The 27039-nt window shown below is 22.3% G+C and overlaps 4 protein-coding genes across 4 annotated transcripts; 2 read left to right on the forward strand and 2 right to left on the reverse strand.

The window, feature by feature from the left end:
- The first annotated feature begins 5068 nt into the window (after positions 1–5068).
- On the forward strand, positions 5069–9678 carry Atg4a (Autophagy-related 4a). Its single transcript, XM_011505971.1, has 11 exons — positions 5069–5381; positions 5531–5702; positions 5940–6110; positions 6201–6378; positions 6556–6635; positions 6719–6870; positions 6938–7016; positions 7089–7243; positions 7345–7516; positions 8214–8365; positions 9568–9678. Exons 1-10 carry the CDS (start codon positions 5361–5363, stop codon positions 8255–8257), a joined length of 1224 nt encoding a protein of 407 aa, XP_011504273.1. The 5' UTR covers positions 5069–5360; the 3' UTR covers positions 8258–8365; positions 9568–9678.
- Positions 9131–13825, reverse strand: LOC105367311 (protein phosphatase 1L). Its single transcript, XM_011505970.1, has 8 exons — positions 13790–13825; positions 13028–13264; positions 12771–12947; positions 12403–12699; positions 12180–12342; positions 10644–10774; positions 9368–9675; positions 9131–9295 (listed from the first exon to the last, which is right to left on the reverse strand). The coding sequence occupies exons 1-8, from the start codon at positions 13823–13825 to the stop codon at positions 9211–9213; spliced, it is 1434 nt and encodes a 477-aa protein (XP_011504272.1). The 3' UTR covers positions 9131–9210.
- A 4828-nt stretch (positions 13826–18653) lies between these two features.
- On the forward strand, positions 18654–23001 carry LOC105367642 (leucine-rich repeat-containing protein 49). The gene is made up of 7 exons (XM_011506409.1): positions 18654–18686; positions 18781–18932; positions 19320–19669; positions 19749–21215; positions 21306–21679; positions 21738–21977; positions 22652–23001. The coding sequence occupies exons 1-7, from the start codon at positions 18654–18656 to the stop codon at positions 22850–22852; spliced, it is 2817 nt and encodes a 938-aa protein (XP_011504711.1). The 3' UTR covers positions 22853–23001.
- A 1893-nt stretch (positions 23002–24894) lies between these two features.
- Positions 24895–26326, reverse strand: LOC105367313 (Phosphatidylinositol glycan anchor biosynthesis class K). Its single transcript, XM_011505972.1, has 4 exons — positions 26128–26326; positions 25409–26014; positions 25218–25328; positions 24895–25134 (listed from the first exon to the last, which is right to left on the reverse strand). Exons 1-4 carry the CDS (start codon positions 26185–26187, stop codon positions 24895–24897), a joined length of 1017 nt encoding a protein of 338 aa, XP_011504274.1. The 5' UTR covers positions 26188–26326.
- Between the last annotated feature and the right edge of the window lie 713 nt (positions 26327–27039).

A 27039-nucleotide genomic window follows, 5' to 3' on the forward strand; every position in this document is an offset into this window, starting at 1 on the left:
ATATAATTTATAAAATTTAAGCTTCAATACATCGCATGTTGTTTACAGCTTCATAGCATATAAAATATTTGTCATTTTAAAATACAAATAGAAATAATAAAACTTTATATCTATTTGAAGTTTGTCTGTTTGTTTATATTTTAGAATACAATGATTATTTTAATTGTTTTATATAATAGTTTCTAATATTATTCTATATAATACACATTTTATCATTTAAATTTATAAATAAAATCAAAAACATTTGTAAAAAGCTTGTAAACTCATCATAACGTATTCGTACGTATAATATCATTTTTTTTTTATACTATATTCACTTGTATTGGAAAAATCATTAAACTCATCAAATCATTATACGCTCATCTATATTATATGCATTATTAAATAATTAAACAAAATTTAAATGGTATCTTATAAATATAAATAATAAAAAATTAATAAAACCTTAACTATATAATAAATTATAAAATATAAAATTATATTGAAACATAAAATAAATATCAAAAGAAAATTGAAAACGTTTATATCATCTAAATATTGATAAATTTTAACAAAGAATTATTTTTAGTAAATGTTTTATGTAATATTAAGCAATCGATAAAAAATGTATATACTTTCTAAACTATTATTATTTTTTAAACTTATATGATAGAATTTTATTAAATAATTTTATATGATAGAATTTTTATTATTTTTTTTTTTTACAATACCTATGTGATATTTATTTTTAATACAATGTAATTAGATATTAATGTTGAAAACCAAATCTACATCAATCTATTATTTGTAATTGTATTAAACATATTTAATTAAGAGAGAAGTAATATATAACTAGAATCATTTATTATATTTTTTGATAAGTGATACTTATTCATTTGAACATTATAAGCACATTCGATCTATATTTGAAATAAAATAAAATTTTTAAGTATTATTAATATTTATTAGTCATGGTATTTACCATTGTCAAATGTGATGATCTAATCCTGCAATATTTTAAAAAATCGTGCACAATAAAATACAAAAACAATGTCATAGTGCAATATCGTTTAAGCATAGACAATCACTGCCACGTATTAATGGAAAACGAACTTTTATTGATTAAAAATTTTTTAAATTCATATAACAGTATATCTATATCTACAATATGATATACTACTCAATATATCCATTTTTATCATTTCACTTTAAACAAAAAAATTTTTCCATTATACACATAGAGAATTTTGTTAACAAAATACCCTCACATTAACAATACGTAATTGTATAGATATTTTATTAATTTAATCATTATTTGTAATGCCTATTTAAAAATAAATAATTCAATTTGCTTTAAAAGAATCTTTAATTTTTTTATTTGCAATAAACAAAATATTTAAAAGAAATTTTCTTATTTTAAAAGTTGATTGAATTATTAATTTAATCAAACATAAAATTATACAACATTAAAAATAAATTAATTTAATTTTTCTTAATCTGTTTTTAAAAAAGTAATTGTACTTGAAAAAGTAATTAATAAGATAAAATTCATATATTCTAATATCATTGATTACATATTTTTCTATTAATATAATTTTTTATAAGATACAGTATGTTAAATAAAAATTTGATTAAATAGACACCAATTGTTTAACTCATTGCAATTACTTGCTTAATACAATAATTTTCTAATTAAATGTTCATTGAATCTATTGATTTCTCTTGGGTTACATAATATCAACTATAATAATATTTTGCATAAAAGTTTAAACATAATCGATAAAAAATTTTTTATTTTAAAGTTTATTTTTACCTTGATTGTCGCTAGAGCTTCGTATTAAAAAATATAAAAAAATGAGTAATTTTGCAATCGTAAACGTAAACGTAAAGCATATGGTAGCAATATCCGTTTTATGACTCGTATGCATTCTGAGTTTGCATACCTCAACTCAATCTCTCTTTTTCTCTATTTTCTCTTTCTTTTTCCAACTTGTAGTTCACTCCTTTTACTTTTTTCATTGATGTCAACTACATAATCTTTGCTATAATATAATGTTAATTGTCTTTTTTTCACTACACGTTGCATTTATTACAAAAAAAAAAAATAATTATTAATAATAAATGCATCGCCATTTTGTAAATAAGAAATTTGTAATTAAGCCTTAAAAAAGTGAAATAAATGTAAATTACTTTTCATGAAAAACGAGTACAAATAAAATAAAAATAAAATAAAAAAATTATACTTTGACAATACATACGTTTTTGATTTCATCAAAACTTTTTAAATTTTCATTATTTAGGCGTTCAAATTTATGAGTATTTAGTGAGATAATATAAAAAAAATTTTAATACTATCATTTTTATAATGAAATTAATTTTAGAAATGTTAAAAAAATTATAAACTAATGATTATGTTTTCGAAAAATTATACTAATTATAATGCCAAAAATTATAGAGACTTTCAATATATTTTATTAAAACGAATATTTTATGATGTATATATTGAAATTACATTAATTGATTTTTTGTTATCATAATAATAATATTTAATAATATTGGAAATTATAAGAATTGTAACAAAGAAATTTATATGATTTATAAGAATTTATCTATAGATGTATTTTGTTCATGAAAAATATTTTATAAATAAACATAAAGTATAAAAATTTAAACGTTAAAATTTCTAAAATTAATAAAGAATTCGCAAACAGTTTTTTTTTTTTTTATTCAACTTTTATATTAAGATAAATAGTTATTAATATTTAGTAAATTATATTATTTTTAAATTACAATTATCAATGTTGTGTTCATTTTTAAAAAATATTTTAAAAATATAATTTGTATTTATATTAGTACATTAGGTGAAAAATTCTTTTGGATTTCATATTATCTCATTGATGAAATTTTCATAGTAAAAAAATTCATTTATAATATAATATGCTTTACAAGAAGAAAGTATTTATATTAACATTATGTGTCTTTTAATGTTATAAAATAAGATTCGCTTTAATTATTACGTCACGCTACTTCTGTTTGATATTGTATCAAAAATAAATATTTTAAGTCGATTAACATTTTTTTTTTATATATATAATAATAACAAGGCAAAGTATATAAGACATAAGTACTTTAGAAAAATAATGTATAAGTAGGCGTGTCTTAAAGCAGTGTGATTGACCTTTTTCCTTAGGTTACAGTTCTTATATTCAAAGGTAAACCCTAATACGAAGCTTTTTCTTTTTTATCTCTCACATATTCTGAATAATTTATTAATCTATTTATATAATCTGTTAAATAACAATCCTCATTATTAATAGATAAAATTAAATAGTATTTTAATTTAACATAGAATATAGTAAAACTAGAGGTTTTTTTTATTTAATTTGATTTTAATTTTTTAAGGGATAGCTGTAAGCAATAGCTTTAGTTCTGGCTGATATTTCAAAATAAAATTAATCCTCCATATGTATATACCTCATTTTATTGTTCATTATTCACTCATTTAATTCACAAAAATTACTTTAAAATACTTAATGAAAGTATTGATGCAATTGATATTGATTGTATTCACTTTCTTTGTATATAATTTCTTAAAATACTTATGATTTTAAAAGTAATTTATAAGTTTGAAAGTTTGTTAATGCCAAACTCGTTAATAAAAAAGAAAAAAAAAAAAAAAAAAAAAAAAAAAAAAAATAAAAAAAAAAAAAAAGAAATCTTAATATTAACTTTGTAAAATAACTAAGAATTTAGTTTTACGATTGAGTTATCAGATTCCATGTAATCTTGAATAAAATAATTTGAATAATAATTTGAATAACAATAATAATCGAAAAAAAGAATAAAATCACTTGAAAAACAGTGCAAGCATTTTATGAATACCGAATTCTATGAGTTAACTTGCTATCCTTTGATAGTTTTTACTTATTATACTGCATGTAATAATCTTTAATTTTTCATTAAAAATTCAAGCAAATAATCACCAATTCTAGCGCTTCTTTTTGCTATTAAAAACTGCTTTACAGCTTCTTTAGCTATCTCAAAGATAATCTCTAGATTTAGTTATCTGTATATTTGTATTAACTTATAATTGTAATTTCCTCTTTCTATTATTATGACACACCTATCAGCAACATAAAAAAATAATAATAAATTATAAATTTTGAAACAATTGCATCACGTGTACAAAATAATTATTATTTTAGATATTATTGATATTTTAATTAAAATTTTAATAATTAAGATTTTCTAAGTTACTGTTCGTTAATGCAATTTATAATTAAAATTCAGAAACTTATTATTTAAATTATCCCGCTCAAACTGAAGGAATAATATAACCTTTCGCAGTTCATTAAAGAAAAATATATTATTTTCTACGACCGTGCTAATCAATTTGCAATATTAAAATGATCACAGAGTAGTAAAGAAATTATATTTGTCAAGAAATATTGATGTTTAAAAAATAAAAGTAATTTTTGTAATGTAAAAGCCGGATAAAATGTTTTTAAATGAAAACAATTGATTTTGTGTAAATAAATTATCATTAATTTGAAATATGAAAATATAAGAAATTAGAATATGAAAGTCGATGGAATTTATTTTAAGTAGAGTGCAATATTGTAATTTTATTGTAACTCGCATCTACCTGAATTGTGCATTAGTTTATGGCCTGTTTTGATCTCTTTAGTGGTATAGTTCAGTATTCTAAAGTCTCTAGATCTTTGGTTTTGTATTCTGTAATATAGCGGGGTAGGGATTGGGATTGAACAGACGAAGAGTAGAAGACAAAAACACTGGAGTTAAAATTAACTATTAATAATATCGAATCATCAACAATAATAGCATATTAAATGTTTATTAAAAGAAAAATTATTATAGAAAATTTATTTATAATATTTAATGAATAATAAGAAGGAAGTCGATAAATATGGGAAATGCATTATTAAGTGGCGTATAACTAGGTAACATAATTAGATTGCATACGCAAGAATTGGCAAGACGTATTTCTTCGAAATAATTTTATTGAATTGAATTTCTGAAAAACCTAACACAAAAAATTAAAAATTTTAGGAACAAATATTTATAATTTTTGTTTAAAATTTTAATTAAATCTGGTGAACCGTTTGGAGATATTTAAAAATAACAAACACTGAAAACTAATTACTATCACGGGTTGATATTTAATTAGCAATTGTTCATCAGCCGAGGGAATGAGATGATCTTCTGCTTGTATTTATAGATCAAGCAATATAATTTGGATGAAAATGTGTTGACATTTGTATCGGATCTCCAAGATTATGGAGAAATTCAATTAATTAAATTAGTAACTAAGTAATGATTTTATCGATATTTTATAATTCAAGTTAACAGTGCTTTGTCCAATGTTTTCAAACTTGTTCAAGGTAAGTATTTAATTGTTTTGATGTGTCATGATTTCATAACCTATTGAAATTGTTATTAAATTTATATTAAACTTCAATGGGTTATAAGAATAAGAATTTAATTCTTTTATCTTCTTGAATCTTTCTTATTTAACTTTTTATATTTATAGTGTTCGGGCGTATTCATTCCACATGAAACGTTGATAAGCCTACCAGAATTATATACCAGGATTACTATAATGGATCATTTGTTTACACAAAATTCATCCGATGAGCCCGATGATATACCACTGACAGAAAATTGTGTATGGATATTGGGTATAAAATATAATGCTAAAAAAGGTAATATTTCCTTACCTTCTTATTAACTGTTTTCAATTATCAATCAATTTAATAAAAAATTTAGAATTTCTAAGTAATTAATATTGTTCGATCCGCAATGAGTTTTACAATTTGTTGTTTATATGTAAAAATTACAATTATGTATTTTAGATTTTTTAGAATTAAAAATTATTTTATAATTCTTAATTAATGAAATTTCAATATCATTGATTATTTCAATATCATTTATATTTTCAGATATAGAAGCTATCCGTAGGGATATTAGGTCTAGGCTTTGGTTTACTTATCGAAAAGGATTCGTTCCTATTGGTGGGTTTGGCTCTACATTTACATCTGATAAAGGTTGGGGATGTATGTTAAGATGTGGTCAAATGGTATTAGGTCAAGCTTTAATATCTTTACATTTAGGTATGGCATTATGTTAAAATTAATTTTTTTTCTTCTAATTTTTAAAATAATCTTATTATTGTTAATATACACACATAAATTTATAAACAGGTAGAGATTGGAGATGGACACCGGAAACTAGAAGCGGCACTTACTTAAATATTTTGAAACGATTTGAAGATAGAAGAGCTGCCCCATATTCGATTCATCAAATAGCATTAATGGGAGCATCTGAAGGAAAAGATGTTGGACAGTGGTTTGGTCCTAATACCGTTGCTCAAGTATTAAAGTAGGCATCTTAATATCAAAATATATAAACATTTATTAACTAATTTATTTCATACAATCTTTTTTAAACACTTTTTTCTTACATGTTTCAATTTATTTATGTGCAAACAGAAATTATTATGTTTAATTATTAATAATGAATATCGATACTTAATCAAAATTGTTTTCTTTTTATTAGGAAATTAGTTGTTTATGATGATTGGAGCTCTATTACAATTCATGTTGCTTTAGATAATGCGTTAGTTATAAATGACGTTTGTGAGTATAAAATATATTCCATTATTTTAATATTTAATCATACCACTATCTGCAGTAAAATATAGTACTTTTATAAATCGTAGTGAGGCAATGTCGAGTGGAGGGAGCAACAACAGCAGAAGTGGATGGAGAAAAACCTTTAAAAGCACCTAGTCAGTGGAAGCCACTACTACTACTGATACCACTTAGATTGGGATTAAGTGAAATCAATCCTATATATGTTAATGGACTCAAAGTATAAGTCTATGCCTTATTTATTTTTTAAATATATATCATGTAAATATTAAATTTTTCTATTGCAGACTTCGTTTCAATTTCCTCAGTCATTGGGACTGATTGGAGGAAAACCAAGTCATGCTCTATATTTTATAGGATATGTTGGTTAGTCAATAAAAGAAATAAAATTATAATTACTAAATGGAAATTTTATAAGAACTATTTATTTTTTACTAGGTGAGGAAGTAATTTTTTTAGATCCTCATACAACTCAGCGTTCTGGTAGCGTTGATAACAAATCTGATGAAAGCGAAGTGGAAGTAGATGCAACTTATCATTGTAAAATTGCTAGTCGCATACCAATAATAGAAATGGATCCTTCCGTTGCTCTTGTTAGTAAATATTTATTTATTTTTTTAATTTTATTGATTTTAAAATATCTTTGAATTTAATAAAATCATAATGATCAAAAAATGTAATACGTTAATTGCAGTGTTTTTTTTGTGCCAATGAAAAACAATTCAGATCTTTATGTAGGCTAATGCAAGAAGAACTGATTATCAATGAGAAACAGCCTCTATTTGAATTATGTTCAGAAAAACCAGCAAACTGGTCACCAGCTGAAGATGTTGCAGCTGAAGCATTGGGAGCTACCGCATCTATGTGTAAGATAAAAAATTTTTTAAAAATAGCTAATATATTTTACTGCTTTTATTTATTATATAAATATATTTTTAGACTTATTGCTAACGCGTACTTACAACTTCCAAAAATATAAAATGGTTATGCATAATAAATGAATTATCATCATTTATTTAATAATAGGCAGGGATTTACGTTGAATATTTCAATTTTAGATAAAATTCAAATTAAATAAATTTTTATATAATTATATAAAAGTTGTAATTAAATTGATTGTTCGTAAATTGATAGATTTTATTAACTTATTGGTTTCAAGTTACTTAACAGGATCGTAATAAAACTGAACTCTAAAATATTTATAAATAATCTTGAGAATTTATTCCATTTTATTTTTTCTATGTATATACAAAAAGTTTTCTAAATTAGACCGAAAAATTAATTATTATATACAATATATAATTTTTGAATAGTTATATGTATAAAAATAATATTGAAATTAATCGCATCAGTTTTAATTTCTTTATTGGATCAATTTTTGTATCTGTACATACTGACTTCAAAATGGAGACAGAAAATAGCAGAAATAAATTATTAAAAATTAATTGTAATTTATAGTTTATTTAACATTTTATATTTATTTCTAATTATTTTATTGTATTTATTCATACATTTCAATATATAAATCACCGTAAATTTATTAATTTTATTTTTTATCTTCAGTTTTAGGACACCCATCTGATGAAGGTTTTGAATTACTTGGTTGACAATCAACAGTTTTATATACACAAAAATTTTTACAATTCAACACTAAAGTGACTACACAATTCAGTTTTTCATCACATTCTAAATTTACTTAATTGAGTGATAATTTGGTGAGCTTGAAAATAAATCTGAATAGAAGAAAAGAATAAAATTCTATTATATGCAGCATAATTATATGTTTAAACAATTTAGGTAATTCTAATTATATTGTTTGAAAATTGTAATTTTCATAAAACATATTTGAAATTATGCATTGATATACATTTCTCACTTTATTATTATAATTTAAAACTATCCATAGCTAGGAAAAATAATTAATTTTTATTCAATCAATACTCTGTACATATTTCTATTCTTCTATTTATATATTTCTATTAAATATTTTCTTTATATAAAAAAAATATGGATAAAACATGAACTGCCTAATTACATTACATCTAATTGAATAAATTTAATGAAATTACTAATTCGTACAATAAAAAAAAAAAAGCAGACCCTTCATTCAATTTTATAAACAATAACATTTTAAATAACCATGTGTTTATTATGTTTTTTTAACCAGTAAAGATAAAATTATTGCTTATATAATATTTGTTAAAATAAATATAATTGTACATATTAAAATATAATTACGAATATAAATTTGTATACTTTGCATTTTAGTTTATTAAAAATAAAGTGCTTTAATGCCTTTATTTTGTAATTGTGATTTTGTATTATAATAAATGTAAAATTACCAACAATACAAACTTGTTCACATTATAGTTTTACAACTAAATATTTTATATTTTATTTTTTATTAAAAATACATGTATTAGTTAATAATATCTTTTTATTTATGAAAATATATAATTACATAATGAAATATGTGTTCATCAATTACAAATCCCTGTAATATACATAAGCAATTGATAACATCTGACTAGAATACTTAAAAAAACAAAAAATTTACTAATCATATTGATGTTTCATTTATGTTTGTATTACATTCACGATTTTTGAACTTAATTACAATCACTGTAATATTATCTAAAGATCCTCTGTGAAAAATCAAAGTAAAATTCCGTATATTTAATATGAATTTAAAAGAATTATAGTTTTTAATTACGTACTTGTAGTAACTTTGAAGTGTAATACTTTTAGCTCCAAAATGTGGTTCATCAATACGTTCTTTTATAAAAGCTACAGCTTCTTCATTTGAAAAAGTATCCCACAAACCATCAGTTGCTAATATAATAAACATTGGTTTGTGATCATTAAGATCAAATGTTAAGATATCTGGTTCTGCTATAACTAACTTTTTATCTTTGAGAGGATAATCTCCTAAAGCTCGTGATGTGGCTAAAATACCAGCAACTCTCCACACACCATTAAAAGCAATAACTCCACCTGCCTTATATATTCTATTTTTCTCTCTTTGCTACAAAAAAAAATTAATATTAAAGCGTTAATTATATATTATATGGACAAAAAATATGGATATTATATGTATAAATGTGTAATACTCAAGTTAACAGAAGTCTCTAATACCTTAATTATTATAATATGCGAATGAAAAACAATTAGTTTTATATTTATAAACATAATTAATTTAATCAAGTATTTGAAATTAATTTATTGTAGGATTGTTAACATAACTTCAAAAATATGTATATACATTTAAATCGAATTGACACTTACATAGACGAAGAAAATATTAATAAATAAACAAAATTTAACAAAAATGTTTTTAATAATACATTTATTGAAATAAAAAACTATTTTTAATTTAAATGACACAATAATTTCCAAACCATTTCAATTGGCTATAATTTAATAAATCTATAATATAATTAATGTATAAAGTATATTTACGCAACAATAATTACATTTTTATTTTCGTTGCAATTTCAAAAATATATATTTTAAAGCTAATCTAAATGTATATTTTTCAAATTGTCTTTAAAGCAAAACTATATTATTTTTATATTTAAAAATGAAATATTTTGATTTTATTACAAAAATTTTAAGACTGATAAACATTTTGTAATAAACGTTCTGTTTATTTATTAATATTTTTTCGAATTTCATAAACTATTTAATTCTTGAAATTTAACTATTAATTAAAATTAAATATAAAAATTTTAAAGTAATTATATTTTAATGAAATAAAGACATTCATTGTATAAAAAAAAATATGTTTAATAGGATAGTATTTATGATTAAATTTTATTAAAATAAATCAAGACCACAATCTTTTGATTAGTATGCTTAAATTAAAATAAACTATTTATAATATAAAAATTAGTAATTGATATAATACTTTTTTTTTTTAATAACCTAATTAATAATTATTCACATAATTCCTATAAAATCCCTTTTATTTGCAATATTTTAAGTAAACCATACCTGTTGTGGTTTGTGATCAAACGATAACGGAATAGCGTTACCTTTCCCATCACACATAACTCCTCTAGAATCTCCTACATTTGCGACAATTAATTTATTACCTTCTAAAAGAGCAATCAACGCTGTTGTACCTAAACGAAAAATTTATTCTATTTATATACTAATAATTTACATTCATTTTTAATTACTATTGAAAAATTACGAAGACATTCTTCAATGGAAATTACTCTACTTAATAATTTATCTACAGTATTTTGTGATACAATATTTTTAGAAATCATATATTTTTTTTAAAAGTTGAATTAAAATGTATGTTATTACATTGATTCTATAAAATTAATAAATTGATGTCGAATCACAAATCGATGAATTAATTATATAACAATCTATTACAGATAACTATTCTGAAATTATAATTTGTATTTGTTTAATAAAATACATTTTAAGTTATAGTTTTTAATGTCAATTTTATATTGCGTTTAATATACATGAACTTTAAGTATGAATTTATGGTTTAATGTGATTTAATATGAGCATAATATTCAGAAAAAATACCTCAATACAACAAACTTTTTCATCCAAAACAAACAACATTTTATTATAATTGTTTATCACCATTAAATTAAAAAAAATTTTCTTTATCCACAAAATTAATTTGTTTAGCATTAAAAAGCTACAAATTTGCAGTTAGATAAAGTTGCAAGAAATATGGATTAATTATTCACAATTATTCACAATATTAATTGTATATAAAATGAAAAATTATCTACTTTAAGAATTATTTTATCTAAATTTTAAAAATTCGTTGAGTAATTTATACGTTATGTGAAATACAATAATGATGCCATTGTCAAAATTGTTCTGCACAGAAGATATAAGATTATTATTTAATCGAGATATTGATTTTGAATCAATTAATCTTTTAGATTCGTATAAATTTATTTAGTAAAAATACAAGTGAAATGCTATAAAATAATTACAATTGATAATAAAATATTAAGACTTTCTTAAAACCGTGTTTTTAAAATTAATTTAAAAAAGGTACACTAATACTTTTTAGAATATTTTAATAAGACTGATAGGATGATTGAAACAGTTTACACAAGATTTGAATACAATTTTTTTAAATTTACACATAGAATAGAAATTTACGATGTCGAAATTATATTTAATTTCAATCTGAAATAATCTTAAATTAAGAATTAATTTAAGTAGATAATGATACTTTTATCAATTTTTTTAATTACAAAATTTCATGTTTCATCATTTATTATTTAAGCAGAAACTTATTGTTAAAACATTAAAATAATAAAGTTCTATTTATAATTAAATGAAATCTGGTTCGTTCATTTTTATATAATTAAAAGTGGATTAATAAGTTACAAAATCAATGTTTCAAATGTATATATATTGTTAATTCTGCATGCACATACAAAATGTAATTTTGTAAAATATACATACAGATATAGATAAATGTATTGATAAAAAAAAAAATTAAAATTTATGCAAATAAATGAGAAATGAAAACATTCTTGCCTGCAATATCCATTTTTTTCTTGGCATCATCTACTAATTGTTTATCTGTTGCAAGAACTTGATCAGTTAATAATCGTCCATAATTAATTTTGTTTCCATCTAGATAAGTAGCTATATCAACTTTTGAAGAATTTTCTACATTGTCAGTACGACTTGGTCTTACCTAATATAATAATTAAATATAATGCTTACAATAATTATTATTAATTCAAGTATTTATTACCTGTCTAGTAATAGATTTTGAAAGGCTATCAAGTTTATCAAGTAATTCAGGATCTGTAATACCAATATTTTTTTTGGTAGAATCATCCGTTGATAAACTAGTTTTATGTAGTGATTTTCTTCTTTCGCTTAAATTAGCACTAATTTTAAAACTTTCTTGATTTTTTATGTTTTTATCTACTGAATTTTTATTTATTTGTACGATTTCAGAAGTATTTCCAGATATTATATTTTTTAATTTAACTACTTGCTCACTAATATTTGGTATAAGTTTATCGCGTGCATAATTTGCTGCAAACTAATTGTTACTAATTAGAAAATAATATTACTTTAACGGTTTAAATTTTTATGATAAATTGATAAATATACCTCGCCAGCATGACCATCAAATATGGCAAATAATGAAACACCTGTATTACTTATATTATTATTTACTACAAAACGATCTTCCATTTGACGTCTTTTACCTTGAATAGCATATGCTGCTGTAGTAGCTTGTTTTAATTCCCAGCCAGATTTTTCAATAGAAGAATCATTTACCAGAAACTATAAATTGAATACTTAATTAGAATATAAATGTTTTTCCAGCATTGGAGTTAAAAAATTGTTTAACAATATTATAATACCTTTGACATAGTTCGTTCAAGTGTATACTGAAATTTTCCTAATAATTTTGTTCGCCATATTTCAACGGTTTGCAGATAGTTAAACATTATGAATAATGTTATACTCAATAGCAACATTTCAGGTTTAATAAAATATCTGCGTGCAAAGTGCCAAAAATAACTTATTGGTGTATTAATACTTGAAGTGGGTATATTCACTGCAAATTTTGATACTAATTTCATATAAGATAAGTATGTCTGAAAAATGAAACAAATATTATAATATAAATGCTTTATCAATTTTAATTTTTTAATACTGTAACATTTATGAAATCCAATTTTAAATTATAATATAATTATAAATGAGCTGATAAAACTATGATAAATACAGACAGAATACGCATATATAAATTTATAGAGCAATCTTTTATACAAACTTGTTATTTAGATAATAGAGAATTTTATTTTATAATATTATTTATAGTTAGATTATTTTTCATAAAAAATTCTTTTATTATCAATAATTGATTATATAGCCAATACAAAAATATTAATTGATTATTTTTCAATTTTAATTATTCTTTTTAATTTAATTTAATTCTATCAAACGAAAAATTAAAATTAATAAATACGTAAATATTGAAGAATGTTAATAATAATGCCTCTTCTGTATAATTTAATTCAATTTCATATACTTCGATGGGAAAATGTACTTAACCTGAAACGTATTTCTACAAAATTAATATTTAAAAACTTGATAATAAATTATTGATAAAAATATACCTGATATAGTATTTTATCTTCAAGCTCGTCGTCCATTTTAATAAAATAAATTTAAAAATCAAATATAAATATCAATGACAATCATTGAATATTTTAATAATTAATGAAAATCTTTATTGTGCATAAATCTTTCTTTTACATAGCTTTATCCTCACTCAATTACTCTTTCACAAATTAATTCAATAATCCCGGCTATGTGCAATTTTTCATTGCAATGCCATACTCGTATATGTAATATAATAATATATATTAAATAATATTCGAGAGATATATGAGAAATAATATTATGAGTCACTTGAGAAGCAATTAAATAACCTTTATGTCAGAAATGCATTTGTGTGGATTTAGTGAAAATCGAATATCTACAGTGATAGTGAGGGAGAGGCAATGTGTATGAATATAGACGTATGCCTAGGAAATCCAAACGGTAAAAGAAAAAATAAGTGGCTCGATGAAACGTTGAATACGATTCTAGTAGCATTAGCGGTCGTGGGCTGAACTTTTGTTATTCAACTGGTGAGAGCATTCAAAACGAGATGAATTAATCAACGATCATACAAGTATATAATTTAATTATATTTTTCTATAATACAATTGAAGATGAGATGATTTTCCATTTATTTTATAATAGATTAGTATTTAAATTGAAATTGAAATAAAATTTTGTAAAATTCACCGTTATTTGCAAATGAAAAAATTTATGATTATTAATTTCACAATCAAATTATAATATTTTTTCAATAATAATAATAATAATAATAATAATAATAATAATAATAATAATAATAATAATAATAATAATAATAATAATAATAATAATGTGTATCTGCGCGTGTGAACATTTTACAGTAGATTATAGTGCAACACAATTACAGTGATAATCAAAAATATTTAAAAATTTTATTTTTCGAATTAATAATATCATGAATTTAATTATTTTAAATATGATACATTTAATTATATTTTTATTATTAATATCTTGAATTTAATATTTTAATTCATAGCATAATTTCATATTCAAGATAAAATTCTTACATATTAATTCTTTTTGATATACATTATAAAAAACTTCATTTTCAATACATGTTTTTATTTATTTCAATAACTTTTTGATAATGAAAATATCAATGCAATAGATAATCTAGTACACTTGTACATTTATTGTACAAATTCAACGATTTCTAATTAAATGAAACATTTTTAATATTCAATATAAATCTAGAACAAAGTTATAATTTAAATTAATATATTAATAAAATAAACTTAACATTATGCAAATAATTATATTAATATATTTGTATTTATTTTCAACTTTCCAGCATGTTTTTTATATCACCATTCACAATTCAGTGATTATTAATCTAGCAGCCAGTGATACGTCAATGCAATTAGAAATATAATGCATAGGATCTTTGACTATCAAACAGTGACAACAAATAGATTAAAAATTAGCCAAAATTTAATATTTGTGTTCAATAACCTACGCATAGTCCATGAATTTAATTGGCATTGCGTAATACATATGTAGATTAAAAACAATAAATAAAAGTTTGCTGTATAAAAATAAATCTATATAAAAATTTCATCTCTCCTATTTATTTGAAATATATCATTATATCATAAATTACATCTGTATAAGATTATTGAATTCACTTAAATAGAAACTAATAATGTAAATTGTAATTATGCCTAATTATAGTATGGTCTAAGCGATAGTATAATAATGATTATAGATGTAATTATAATTATATACATTTAATATTAATTTTGTATTTCATAAATTTAAACTGTCAGAGAAAATTCTCTTATTCACATACAAATATATAAAGTATTTTATATATAGGTTTTTATGATTCGTTATTTTAGAAGGATAATTTTATACAGTGATGCATATAGAAATTAGTTAGTTAAGAAACTGATTCTAAATCTGCATTAGTTATATTGTTTTTATATATGCTCCAAATTAAATTTTTTTTTTTATTTTTAAATATTGTAAAAAACGTTCTGTTCGAACGTTTATTAGACATTTTTTACAATTTAATTTCTTAAATCTTATTTGCTTTCTTTTTACTTTTTTTAAATTATATTTGAACATAATGGATTACAAACTGTTTCTTAAATATACAAGATTCTTCAATAAAATGTGTTTCAATATATTGAATACATCTAATTTATCTAAATATAACTTTATTTATTTTATCTTATTATTATTTAGTACCATATCAATATTAAATAACATTAAAGAATATAAAGAATTTATTTATAAGTAAAGCATAATAATAGTTATAGTAATATCAGAACTCAGAAGAAATTTAATGTAAAATTTTATATCTTGTTAATTAAAGTACTCTTATATGAGTATCATCAAGTTTTAATGAATGCAATTTGTGTAGATTTTATTATAAATTATTTTTTATTACAGTTAATTAATAAAACATATTAAACAAATATTTTCAACTTAAGTAAAAATTAAAGTTATTTAAAAATATTTAATTTAGCTTGTCTTTGAAGTGCTAATTTTCTATGTTTTTTCCAATATTCCTTTGTATTTGGATCAAGATGCTGAATTTGTTTTGCACGTTTTGTACGTATATTCCATAGCCACTCTGGATATTCTGAATCAGGCTTTAATTCCACATCTTGTCCATTCTTTAAAATATTTGTTCCGCAACAAAATTTCAATAATTTGTGAACATCTTTTTCAACTGGTATTATTTTTATTTTTTGTACTGAATAGCTTGTATTAATTTTTTTTGATTTACCAGATGTTAAACCTAAAAAACATATTTTTGAATATAAGACCATATATTCAAATATAAATTATATTCTGATATGGTGAAAATATAATGTAGATTTTAATAGAAGGATCAATCAAAATATACGGACAAAAGAAGTTTATTTTTAAAAAGTTTATTTTAATTAAACAAAAATTTAGATCTTAAATTCTTTTAATTTTATCAATTATTTGAATAAATTTATTTGACATTTCAATTTACATTAGAATCTAAGGAAATATTTACACAATTTCTAAACAATATTAAAATATAAAATATTTAAATAAAAATATATATTTATATATATATTATTTCCATACTTTATATTAATGCTACTATTGGAAAAAATTTAGTTTCAGTTTCTATTGTTAAAGCTATATTTATTTAAAAATTATTTATCTATATACTTATAACCTCAAAAAAATTTGTACAAACTAAATTATATAAATTATAAATTAACTCTTACCATGTCCAGCATAATTATTTGCTTGAATACTCTTATCCATAGGAATAATTTTTTTTATTTGTAAGAATCGAAACATAGTTAACAAAGTTATTTTGAATTATATAAATACTAAAGGTTTTAAAAAATGTAATATGACGTTCATTACGTCATAAATCTTAGGAAAGACGAAAAATCAAACAATAAAAAATTAATTGCTTAATATACAAACGTAATTAATATAAACATTATTAGAATAATAATAAACTATCTGGAGCTTATAGCTTAAATTTATACTTTATTCTGCTCTTATAAGATCTACAACTACACATATTTAAATGTTTGTATTTAATATTATCTTATTTAATAATTTCTTATTTTTCTTTAAACAATAAGCTACATTATTTATAAATATTTTTAATTACATTATTTTTAATTAATAATAATAATAATATGACACGTGAATGTAAGCAACAATTTTAAATATTAATGTCTGAAATTTTCTGAAATTTAAATTTACATTAAGCTTTTAAAAAATGAATAAAAAATTAATTTCATTGCATTTATTTAATGTATTATAGAATATAATAATATTCATTGAGATATTTAAAAAAAAAAATTTGTTATATTAGAATATATAAATATAAATTAATACACAGTATAATTTTTAATAATATTTATGCATTTTAAGTGTAAAAAATATCGATGCCAGAAAGTTGTTCCAAATTTTAATAATTATTTTTACGTGTTAATATTGTACTAAGTGTATAAAAGATAAAGCGATGTAGTATTAATAATTTTTATTAAAATTATAAACTATAGAAAACTGATTAAAAGGATAGAAAATTATTTATGAAATATTTTATAATAAATAGAGACTACTGATATTAATTCGAATAGATTTAATAATTTATTAAGTAGTTTAAGATGAATATTTGTCATTTACACCACAAAGCGAACAGAAAAGAAAATGCAGATTACAAGAGTAGGTTTTGGATTAATTACAATACAAAATGCCAAAAACATTAAATTAGTATTTAAATACGATTAATTTTATTATATAAATTGAATAAAATTTATACATTGTCTTTTATGCATAAGTAAGAAATATATTTAGAAGATGAAATCATTCATCAATCATTTTAAAATAAACATAAAATACTAATTCTATGGATTTATATACAAGATTAAAATTTGCTATTAAAATCAATTTAAGAATTTTATTTTTTATTAAAAATGAAATACTACTTAAATTATTGAGTAGCTACAAAATATTAATTACAACAAACTAATGTAGAACTTTATTAAAGGTCAGTTTTTTACAGTTTATAGTCTACTCTATTCTACGCGTTGCGATGGCGGGTAATTCTTGAATCGATCAAATATTGTATTATAATTTCCTTGTGACATGATTTTCAAATTCATATATTATTTTGAAAATGCACAAATAGTATTATTACAAGAAGATGCAAATCAGTAATCAATTAATAAATATCAATTTTATGTAAATACCGTCACCTGTAATTGTATTATTATTTTAATATTTTAAAAAATAAAGTAAAATAAGGTGTATATTATGTTTATAATGCTCTAATCTATAATTATAAATGTATAATTTAATAAATAAATGGTATTCAAGTTTTGGGTAATGCCCATAAGCAAATCAAAGAAAAGTAGTAAGGTGCGAATAAATTTATATTTATTCAGTATTATTTATTGTTTTTGAAATCAATTCATTTTTTATAAAAACTTAATATTTTTATTTTATTTTGAAGCTTAAAGGGCCATCAAAAGGTAAATCTGCACAAACCAAGAATAAGGAAGGAAATCAAATAAGTCAATTTTTAACCATTGCACCAGCATTACCAGTTTTATCTAGAGTGCCTATAACTCAGAAATTACCAAAACGTTCCTTCAATACATTCAGGTATTAATATTTAAACAGTGATACAATGATGTATATGCATACGTGTGTGCTTAATATAATAGAGAAAAAAAACATAACAATTTTAATAAACTTCAATTTTTAATCTGTAATATAAATCAATTTAAATCAATACAATTATAAACACAACAAAATTTAAATAATATTTATTAAGTTTTAACAATTGCATTCAAACTATCTTATTGAATTCTATTTTATATTTCTTCTACGTAAACACGAAAATCCTATCAAAATCAAATTTTCATGTATGTTCATTTATAAAAAATTCATTTTATTATGTCATTGAATGAGTAACAAAATATTTATTATAATTGGAATTTTTATTTTTGGGGAGAAAATAAAACCTATTGTGAATTTTATGTTTTTTAGTTCAACAAGTTCTACTTCTCAAATAGAAAATGACGAAGTTGGTGGCTGCAATATTGTTACCTTGCAACAAACAGAAGAAGGTAAATTTGTGGTGGCTAGCCGGAATCCTTTGGAACGTGAAAAAAATCCGGATAGAATATGTTTGGATAGAAGAGGTTTGACAACATTTCCTTGGATAATCGATGAACCAAAACTACGCTTAATGTCTCTTCAGCATAATTTAATATCAAAACTAGAAAATGATCGATTAGCTCAATTAACAAAATTAGTATTTTTGGATCTTTATGATAATCAAATAGATAAATTTTGTAATTTTGAATCGTTAGAAAATCTTCGAGTACTATTAATGGGTAAGAAATTAAATACAGGTTTATTTAAAATTGTGTAGCCGTCACATTTAATTTTACTATTTTTTAATCTCTATACTAGGTAAAAACAGAATAAAAAAAATCGAAGGTTTGAAAGGATTATCGAAATTAGAGGTTTTAGATTTACACGGTAATCAAATTATGCAAGTATCGGGTTTGGAAGAATCAAGTGTATTAAAAGTACTTAATTTGGCTGGAAATAATATAAAAAGTATTGGTTATAATGACTTTCAAGGACTTACTTCATTAAAGGAACTTAATTTAAGACGTAACAAAATAAAGAAATTATTTGGTTTTGAAAATACACCAGAATTACAAAAATTATATCTGAGCAATAATGACATACAAAAAATTGAAGATATGGGCAGTATAGCAAAAGCATTATGGCTAAAAGAAATAACAATTGACGGAAATCCTGTAAATCTTACAACTGAATGTATATCTTTTTTAGTATCATACTTGCCAAATCTACAAAGTATATCTACAATGCAAGTTAATGAGCAAGTCAGAAGGACTGCAATGGCTTGGCGAACATTAAAAGAGCAATCAAATTCTGCCTTTCTAGATCTTAACGCTCAAGTTTGCGTTAATGTACACAGAGAGGAAGTTATTTCAAATGCAAAAACAAATTGGGAGCTTCTCAGATCGCAAGCAAAATATTTTAACACTCATACAAGTAAAATGAATACAATAAAAAGTGATCATTTAAGAGGTTCTACTTGTCAATCATCAAATATAGTTGAAATTTCAAGATTAAAAACTTTAAATCATTCAAAATCAAGGGATTTTGGAAGCTTAAATGTAATTAATGACAACATTAAAACTGATAAATCTTGTAAAAAGAAAAGCAACTCATCTGATAATTTATTAAAAACTGATAAGTTACATCAAATTGATAGACTTGAATTTAAACTGCCACCAATTTTAGCCCCTATTATTGATAGTTTAGCAAATAATAATGTTCATAAACATGTAATGACTGTCACTAAAACAAATACTTGCTTACAAGATTCTACAGATTCTTCTAGCAGTGATATAGAATCTTCAGAAAGTCACCAAAGTCTTAAAAGTGGATTACGAAATCATTTAATAAAATCAAGTAAACGTTCTATTTCCATGGATTCTGATATAAACTGTATTAATAAGACTCTTGCTATAAAAAATAATACTTTAGATAATATACATTCTTTAACATTAGATTCACAATTTGAAACTAAAAAATATTTAAATAAAGGCACAAAAAATCTATTTGAAAATCAGTTGGAATGTCAATTTAAAAAAACCAATAATCATTTAAAGTATGATTTAGTTTTTAAAGGTAGCAGCTTAGATAGTAATAAATCTATATTTGGAGGTTCAAGTACTTCATCTGTGTCAAGTACAGACAAAGCTAGAATAATTAGTGCACAGCCGAAAAAACTTATTCCGTACAAAAGTAACAGAGCTGCAACAGCTAGAGCAAATCATAAAATAATTCCATTACCAAGTCCTACACCACAACCTCTTCCTCTTAGAGAAAGAGAACAAGGTAAGTGAATATAAAAAAGAATTTAATTTATTTACATTCCAAGGCTATTATTATTTATACTATCATTAAATTACAATATTTGTTATTTAGGAGGTGATTATTTAGTGGAAATTGTAGGACGTTGTTTAAACATTTATGGACAAGGAGCCTTACGTTTTATTGATAAACAATGGGATTTTAATAAAGCGAATGAAATTAATTTTGTAAAATTTAATTATGTACATTTTAATGGTATAGCAACTATTTTAAATAAATTGAAAACAAGATTTCCAAATGTTGAACATTTCTTCTTTAAAGAAACGAATATCAGTCACTTGGGACAACTCAATGCACTTGCTGAAGCACAAGGGCTCAATAGTATACAAATTGAAGCTGAGGGTAATCCTATTATATCTAAAAATTGGAAAATATATGCTGTATTTCGATTAGCTCATTGGGGTTTGCAAATTATAAATGGAACTCAGGTACTATTGTATTAAAAGTCTTTTTACTTTCGCCTTCATTTAAAATTATGTTAAATAGATTACAGAAGAAAATATCATTACGGCAAACCAAGAATATTCTGGTTTAATTGACATAGTAGCATGGTCACTACCAGAATTTCTTTTACAACCCTTATTACAACGACTTCATCTGGAAAGAGTTCAAAAACGAAATGGGGAACAACTATCTGCCAAACAGTTTTTATTTAATAGTGATCCATCTTTACGAAACGTCGTTGCTAAAGAAGCTCTACAATGGCGAAAAGGCAATATCACTCAGGTTTAGTGTAATTAAATATATTTATTAAAAGCATATTCATAATAATTAGTCATAATTTTAATATTGAATATTTCACATTCCAATTGAAATTTTTACTTATACAACAATGGGTTGAGAACCATCACTTTATTAATTACACTATTAAACAAACTGCAAAATATTATTATAATGATAATGTTCCAATATTAAATTTTTTAAAGATGTAAGACTTTACGATTGTATAAGACTCGGTATTGAAATTCACTATGAGTAAAAAGGTTGAAAATAATGCTCAACAATACATTTATTATAAAATAGAAAGTGCTTTTATAAAATTAATGATATCAACTTCATTAATGTCTGTAATAAATAATTTGTGTAATAATCATGTGAAACATATCTCAATTTGTTAGTACTATAATATTTCCATAATTTCTTTTCAATAAAATAGTAGTAGCAAGTAATAACGAATGATTCCTAAATGAAGAAATACAGTTACTTTAAAACATTAAAATACTATTTAGAAGATAATTATTGTTCAGATACCCCTTGTTGTCAGTTTAAATCTCATATTTATTTGTAAATAAACTAAAAGTTAAGAAAATTCATATCTTTTCAATATTAAAAATAACGAGCACATGTATGTATATATATATACATATAGCATCTATTAAGGTACTGTTTATTAAATTTAGGATGACCTTATTTGGAGACATAAAGGGAAAATTCATCTTTCACATTCTATCGAGCAAACTGTTAATGCTATTCACAAGTTGAAAATCTTGGAGGCAGAATGGCCAAATATCTTACATGAAATAATTTATAATACTTTACTCGATTATTCAGATATTTGTGGATATATGAAATGTTGCATTCGGAATCTCGAAGAGAATTAGTAGCTGGATTCTAGAATGGAATTTATAAAATTATCTATACTTATTGATTGTTCTAGATTACTATATTGTTACTGTTTTTGTATAGAGGAATTTATCTCAAGTTAATCAATAATTTAGAGATGACTAGACTGACTTTCACAATCACATTATACAAAAGTTAGAATATAATAATTGAACTATAATGTGCTGATAGATTCTGAGAAATTAAAAAAAAACACTATTAATTTATTTTATATAGTTTTAAAATATCACAGTTGTATTGTGGTTAAACATACATTATTTTGCATTACAAGCATTGCATTTAATTTTTGTTTAAAAACATATTATAGTATGTAATATAATATATGTATAAGACTTACTACTAAATTTATTATTAACTTACGTATTACTTACTTAAAATAATTGTTACTTATATCTGTGGTGTAATAATTTTCTTATTCCAATTGGTCTAACTAAATATAGTAACTAACTTACAAATTTTCAATTAAATATATCTGTATTTCAGATTTTATAATTAAATTCAAGTTTCAAATGAAATCATTAAAATTGAATCTTGAATTATAGATTTCATAAATTTAATGTTGATATTAGTGCTTTAATAAATTCTTATATTTCAGTATAACAATAAATGTCTTAAATGAATATTAAATTAATAAATTATTATATAATGTATTATAAAATGTATTAGTATAATAAGAGTAATAATAACTATAATAGTAGCTCTCTTTAATGTAATATTTAAATTAGCAATTATCATACACTTTTTAATTAGACCTTGATTATGAATATAATTCTTTTTTTTTTAATTAATGTGCTTATTTTAAAATTAATTTAATGTACGTTTACTTCTCTAAATTAATTTATATCTAAAATTATTACTTTTGATTGTAAATATTGGAAAATTGTTTCTTCTAATACATTGCTCGATATTAATTATCATGTATACAATTGTTTAAATAATTTGATTATTTTGAAGTGAAAAATTAACACTATTTTATCAACATTCATTTAATAAATGAATTTTAAAATACTTATAGTATTATTTCCATATATATAAATTTCATACTTTAATTCACAAAACTATGACAAATTAATGCACGATATTCACTTATTTTTGTTAATTTTATATATTTCATATAAAGCAGTATAAGTAAATGTAATAATAATTAATAATAGCACTCATACCAATATATGATTTAATTATTTTTACATAATCTAAGTTTACTTATTTACACGTAATTAGTGTATACAATGATTTATTGGAGTTTAGTGTTTTTTGTGCAACAAAATTGTCTTAAATTTTAAAATTATAAGAAGCTCTGATCAGTTATTTTGTAAATTGATTTAGCAATTAAAAATTAATTTAACATTTATGACAAAATTATTAATATAATATTTTTACGAATTAGAAAAAATAATAAAATAAAATAATATTTATCAAGAATCTTAATTATTTTTTATCAATAATCATTTATTATTTATTAAAATATTAGATTTGTTGTAACTTTGTTGAATACTGATATAATTCATCTAATTTGTAGAATGAATGTGATATAGTGTTCTTATATTTTGATTTATTTGATAATATAATTAAAAACAATTTGGATATGTAAGTATAGAAAACTTAAAATGATGTGTGTATATATATATATATATATATACATTCTTATTAAAATAAAATACAATATTTACTGCTTTACAATACTAGTAGATAAGAGATACGTTATTTGCAGATTTTTCTGCTTTTTACTTGTTGACAATTTTGCATTATGTATTTGAACTATAAATTATACATAATAGGTTTACTATTCCTATTTATAAAAATATTTTTTAAATATTATATTGTTATGTGCGTAATATATTACACTTAAGCCATCAATACATAGATAATATAATTATTTTATCTCAAAATGATTCATATTTGGTAGAAAACTCATAGAAACTTACAAATTTATAAAATATAATTAAACTATTGTAATTTTACGAATATTCAAGCAATTATATTACACATATAATTGTTCAAAGCTACCATTATTTTCATATTAACTATATTGTGAAAAATTTGGAAACTGCGAAATAAGCTTATATTTTTCTTTTGATTGTGATAAGAATGTTTTGTTACTTTTGTTAAAATCTACAATATTTACAATATTAGATGTCAATTCAATTGGTCTTAAAGCACCAAAAAAATCAGTGACAGGAACAATCTTTGGATCTCTCCTAAATAAATCTTCTCGTACTCCAACTGTCGAAAGACAATAATGCTTTGGACAAACTTTCAACTATAACACATAAAATATTTACGAAAAAAAAAATTAATAATATTTTATATGTTGATATGAATTTGTACTATTAATTAACTTACAAATTCACTTAAAGTTTTTGTACTGGATGGTTCAACAGTTTCGAGAAATTCCAGAGCATAATAAGTGTAGCGATCTATTATATAAACCCCAATAGCAGGATCTACATGATGCTATAATTTTAAGCATATGATCAAATATATTTTTTAGAATAATCAAACATAAGCTGTATACAAAATAAAATTAAACTTACGGATAGTGAGTCTTCTCCAACTAGACTAGATGCTACAGCTAGTATATTTGGTGAATAGAATTTCTCATACATGGAACTAGCTTGACATGTATCTACTATAAACAAAATCTCATGATACCTTCTTTTTTGCCACATTTGTTCTAAAGCATCGCTTAATTCTTGACTAGTAATTTCTTCGGAGTCTTGAAATTTAAGGAAACCATTACCACCATGGCCAGTTAAATAAATAAGAATATTAGAACCTTCGTCAGTTAATAGTTTCTTAGATCTAGGTGTTTCTGGTTGTAATCGTCCAGTTAACAATCTAACAAAATTCTCAACAGTTACTTCATAACCTCTATAGTCTACTTCTACATCATCACCATAAACATTAATATGTTGTTTAATATTATTAAATACAGTTGCGGGACGTGGATTTCTTGGATTACAAGCCATATCATCAGCAATCATTAAAATAATTTGTGAATCGGGTATACCCAGTCGTTTAACACTCCGATAAATAGACAAAACATTTGCCACATGTCGATAATTAAACCAAAATCGTGATGTATCAACTAGTACTGCCCAATTGTTTGAATGACCAGTTTTTGCAAAAGAATGTGGTATCTATAATACAAATAATTACTATAGATAAGTAAATACTTACTAATTATTTTGTAAATAAAAAATTGTTCAAATGCTTTTATTCGTAATTTGTGTATATAAATTTTAATATATACCTTTGAAAATACGTTAATTATTTGCAATGCAAATAAACTACCTATTAAGTGAATATTCATTTCTTGCTCTTACTTCCTATTTATATATTGAACTTATAAAACAAACATTTCTTAAATTAAATATTATAAAATTGAATTAAATTTTGTATATAGTGACAAAGTACCTAATCGATGCATGCATGCACATCTATCGTGCACAGCTAAGGCATCCAACTAAGCAAATTGATTGGCCTTGGCTTTTACATGGAATAATTTTTACATTAGCTATAGTAAATTTCAAATTTATCAATCCTTAAAAGAATTGTAGTGTAGTGTAAATTCGATAAGGAAAAATTGATCTTTATTTATTTATTTGTAATCTTTCCATTATTTAAAAATATCATTAACATGTAGACTACTCTCGAGCTTTACAATTGTTTAATAATATTAAGTACCATAATAGATGCTGGAGTATTCAAATTTTGTTATCGTCAAAAGTAAGAACTAACCGTTTTTAATATTTACTGCGCATACAATAAACATGTTTCATCACTTTTTAACTTGTGTGCTACTACACACGCGCTTCGGCAATTCAAAAATACATATGCATTGTGTAAATTTTGAAACTTCTAGAACTGCAACCCTGTTACGCCGCTTGAAAGAAAAAGGAATTATTATTCAATAGCTTCTTATTACAATACCATGTTTACACAAAATGAAAAAAAAAAACTTTATTGAAGATCTTCTGGCAATCGATGTTAAAATACAAAAAATAAACTAATAGGAGCTGCTCCTAAAAGCCAATCATTGATTTTGCATCGCAGGTATGCTGGTATCACTGCTTTATGTATGATGCATCGGTTTTCTGCCTAACTGTGCTTTGTAAAATGCTTAGTTTTGATTATAGATTGTGTCTTATTAATATAAGAACTT

Source organism: Ceratosolen solmsi, unplaced genomic scaffold, assembly GCF_000503995.2.
Source record: "Ceratosolen solmsi marchali unplaced genomic scaffold, CerSol_1.0 scaffold7, whole genome shotgun sequence".
NCBI classification, from domain to species: Eukaryota; Metazoa; Arthropoda; class Insecta; order Hymenoptera; family Agaonidae; genus Ceratosolen; species Ceratosolen solmsi.

Excerpts from the sequence above, each read along its gene's own strand:
- Atg4a (XM_011505971.1), top strand. The coding sequence starts at position 5,361 with ATGTTTTCAAACTTGTTCAAG. Across the intron at positions 6,111-6,200 it reads TTTAATATCTTTACATTTAG|GTAGAGATTGGAGATGGACA; the intron begins GTATGGCATTAT and ends ATTTATAAACAG. Across the intron at positions 7,244-7,344 it reads TGGATCCTTCCGTTGCTCTT|TGTTTTTTTTGTGCCAATGA; the intron begins GTTAGTAAATAT and ends CGTTAATTGCAG.
- LOC105367313 (XM_011505972.1), bottom strand. The coding sequence starts at position 26,187 with ATGAATATTCACTTAATAGGTAGTTTATTTGCATTGCAAATAATTAAC. Across the intron at positions 26,015-26,127 it reads TAATTAACGTATTTTCAAAG|ATACCACATTCTTTTGCAAA; the intron begins GTATATATTAAA and ends TTTGTATTATAG. Across the intron at positions 25,135-25,217 it reads CAAAAACTTTAAGTGAATTT|TTGAAAGTTTGTCCAAAGCA; the intron begins GTAAGTTAATTA and ends TATGTGTTATAG.
- LOC105367311 (XM_011505970.1), bottom strand. The coding sequence starts at position 13,825 with ATGGACGACGAGCTTGAAGATAAAATACTATATCAG. Across the intron at positions 9,676-10,643 it reads TTGATCACAAACCACAACAG|CAAAGAGAGAAAAATAGAAT; the intron begins GTATGGTTTACT and ends TTTTTTTTGTAG. Across the intron at positions 9,296-9,367 it reads ACACTTCAAAGTTACTACAA|AGGATCTTTAGATAATATTA; the intron begins GTACGTAATTAA and ends GATTTTTCACAG.
- LOC105367642 (XM_011506409.1), top strand. The coding sequence starts at position 18,654 with ATGCCCATAAGCAAATCAAAGAAAAGTAGTAAG. Across the intron at positions 18,933-19,319 it reads CGTTCCTTCAATACATTCAG|TTCAACAAGTTCTACTTCTC; the intron begins GTATTAATATTT and ends TATGTTTTTTAG. Across the intron at positions 19,670-19,748 it reads TCTTCGAGTACTATTAATGG|GTAAAAACAGAATAAAAAAA; the intron begins GTAAGAAATTAA and ends TCTCTATACTAG.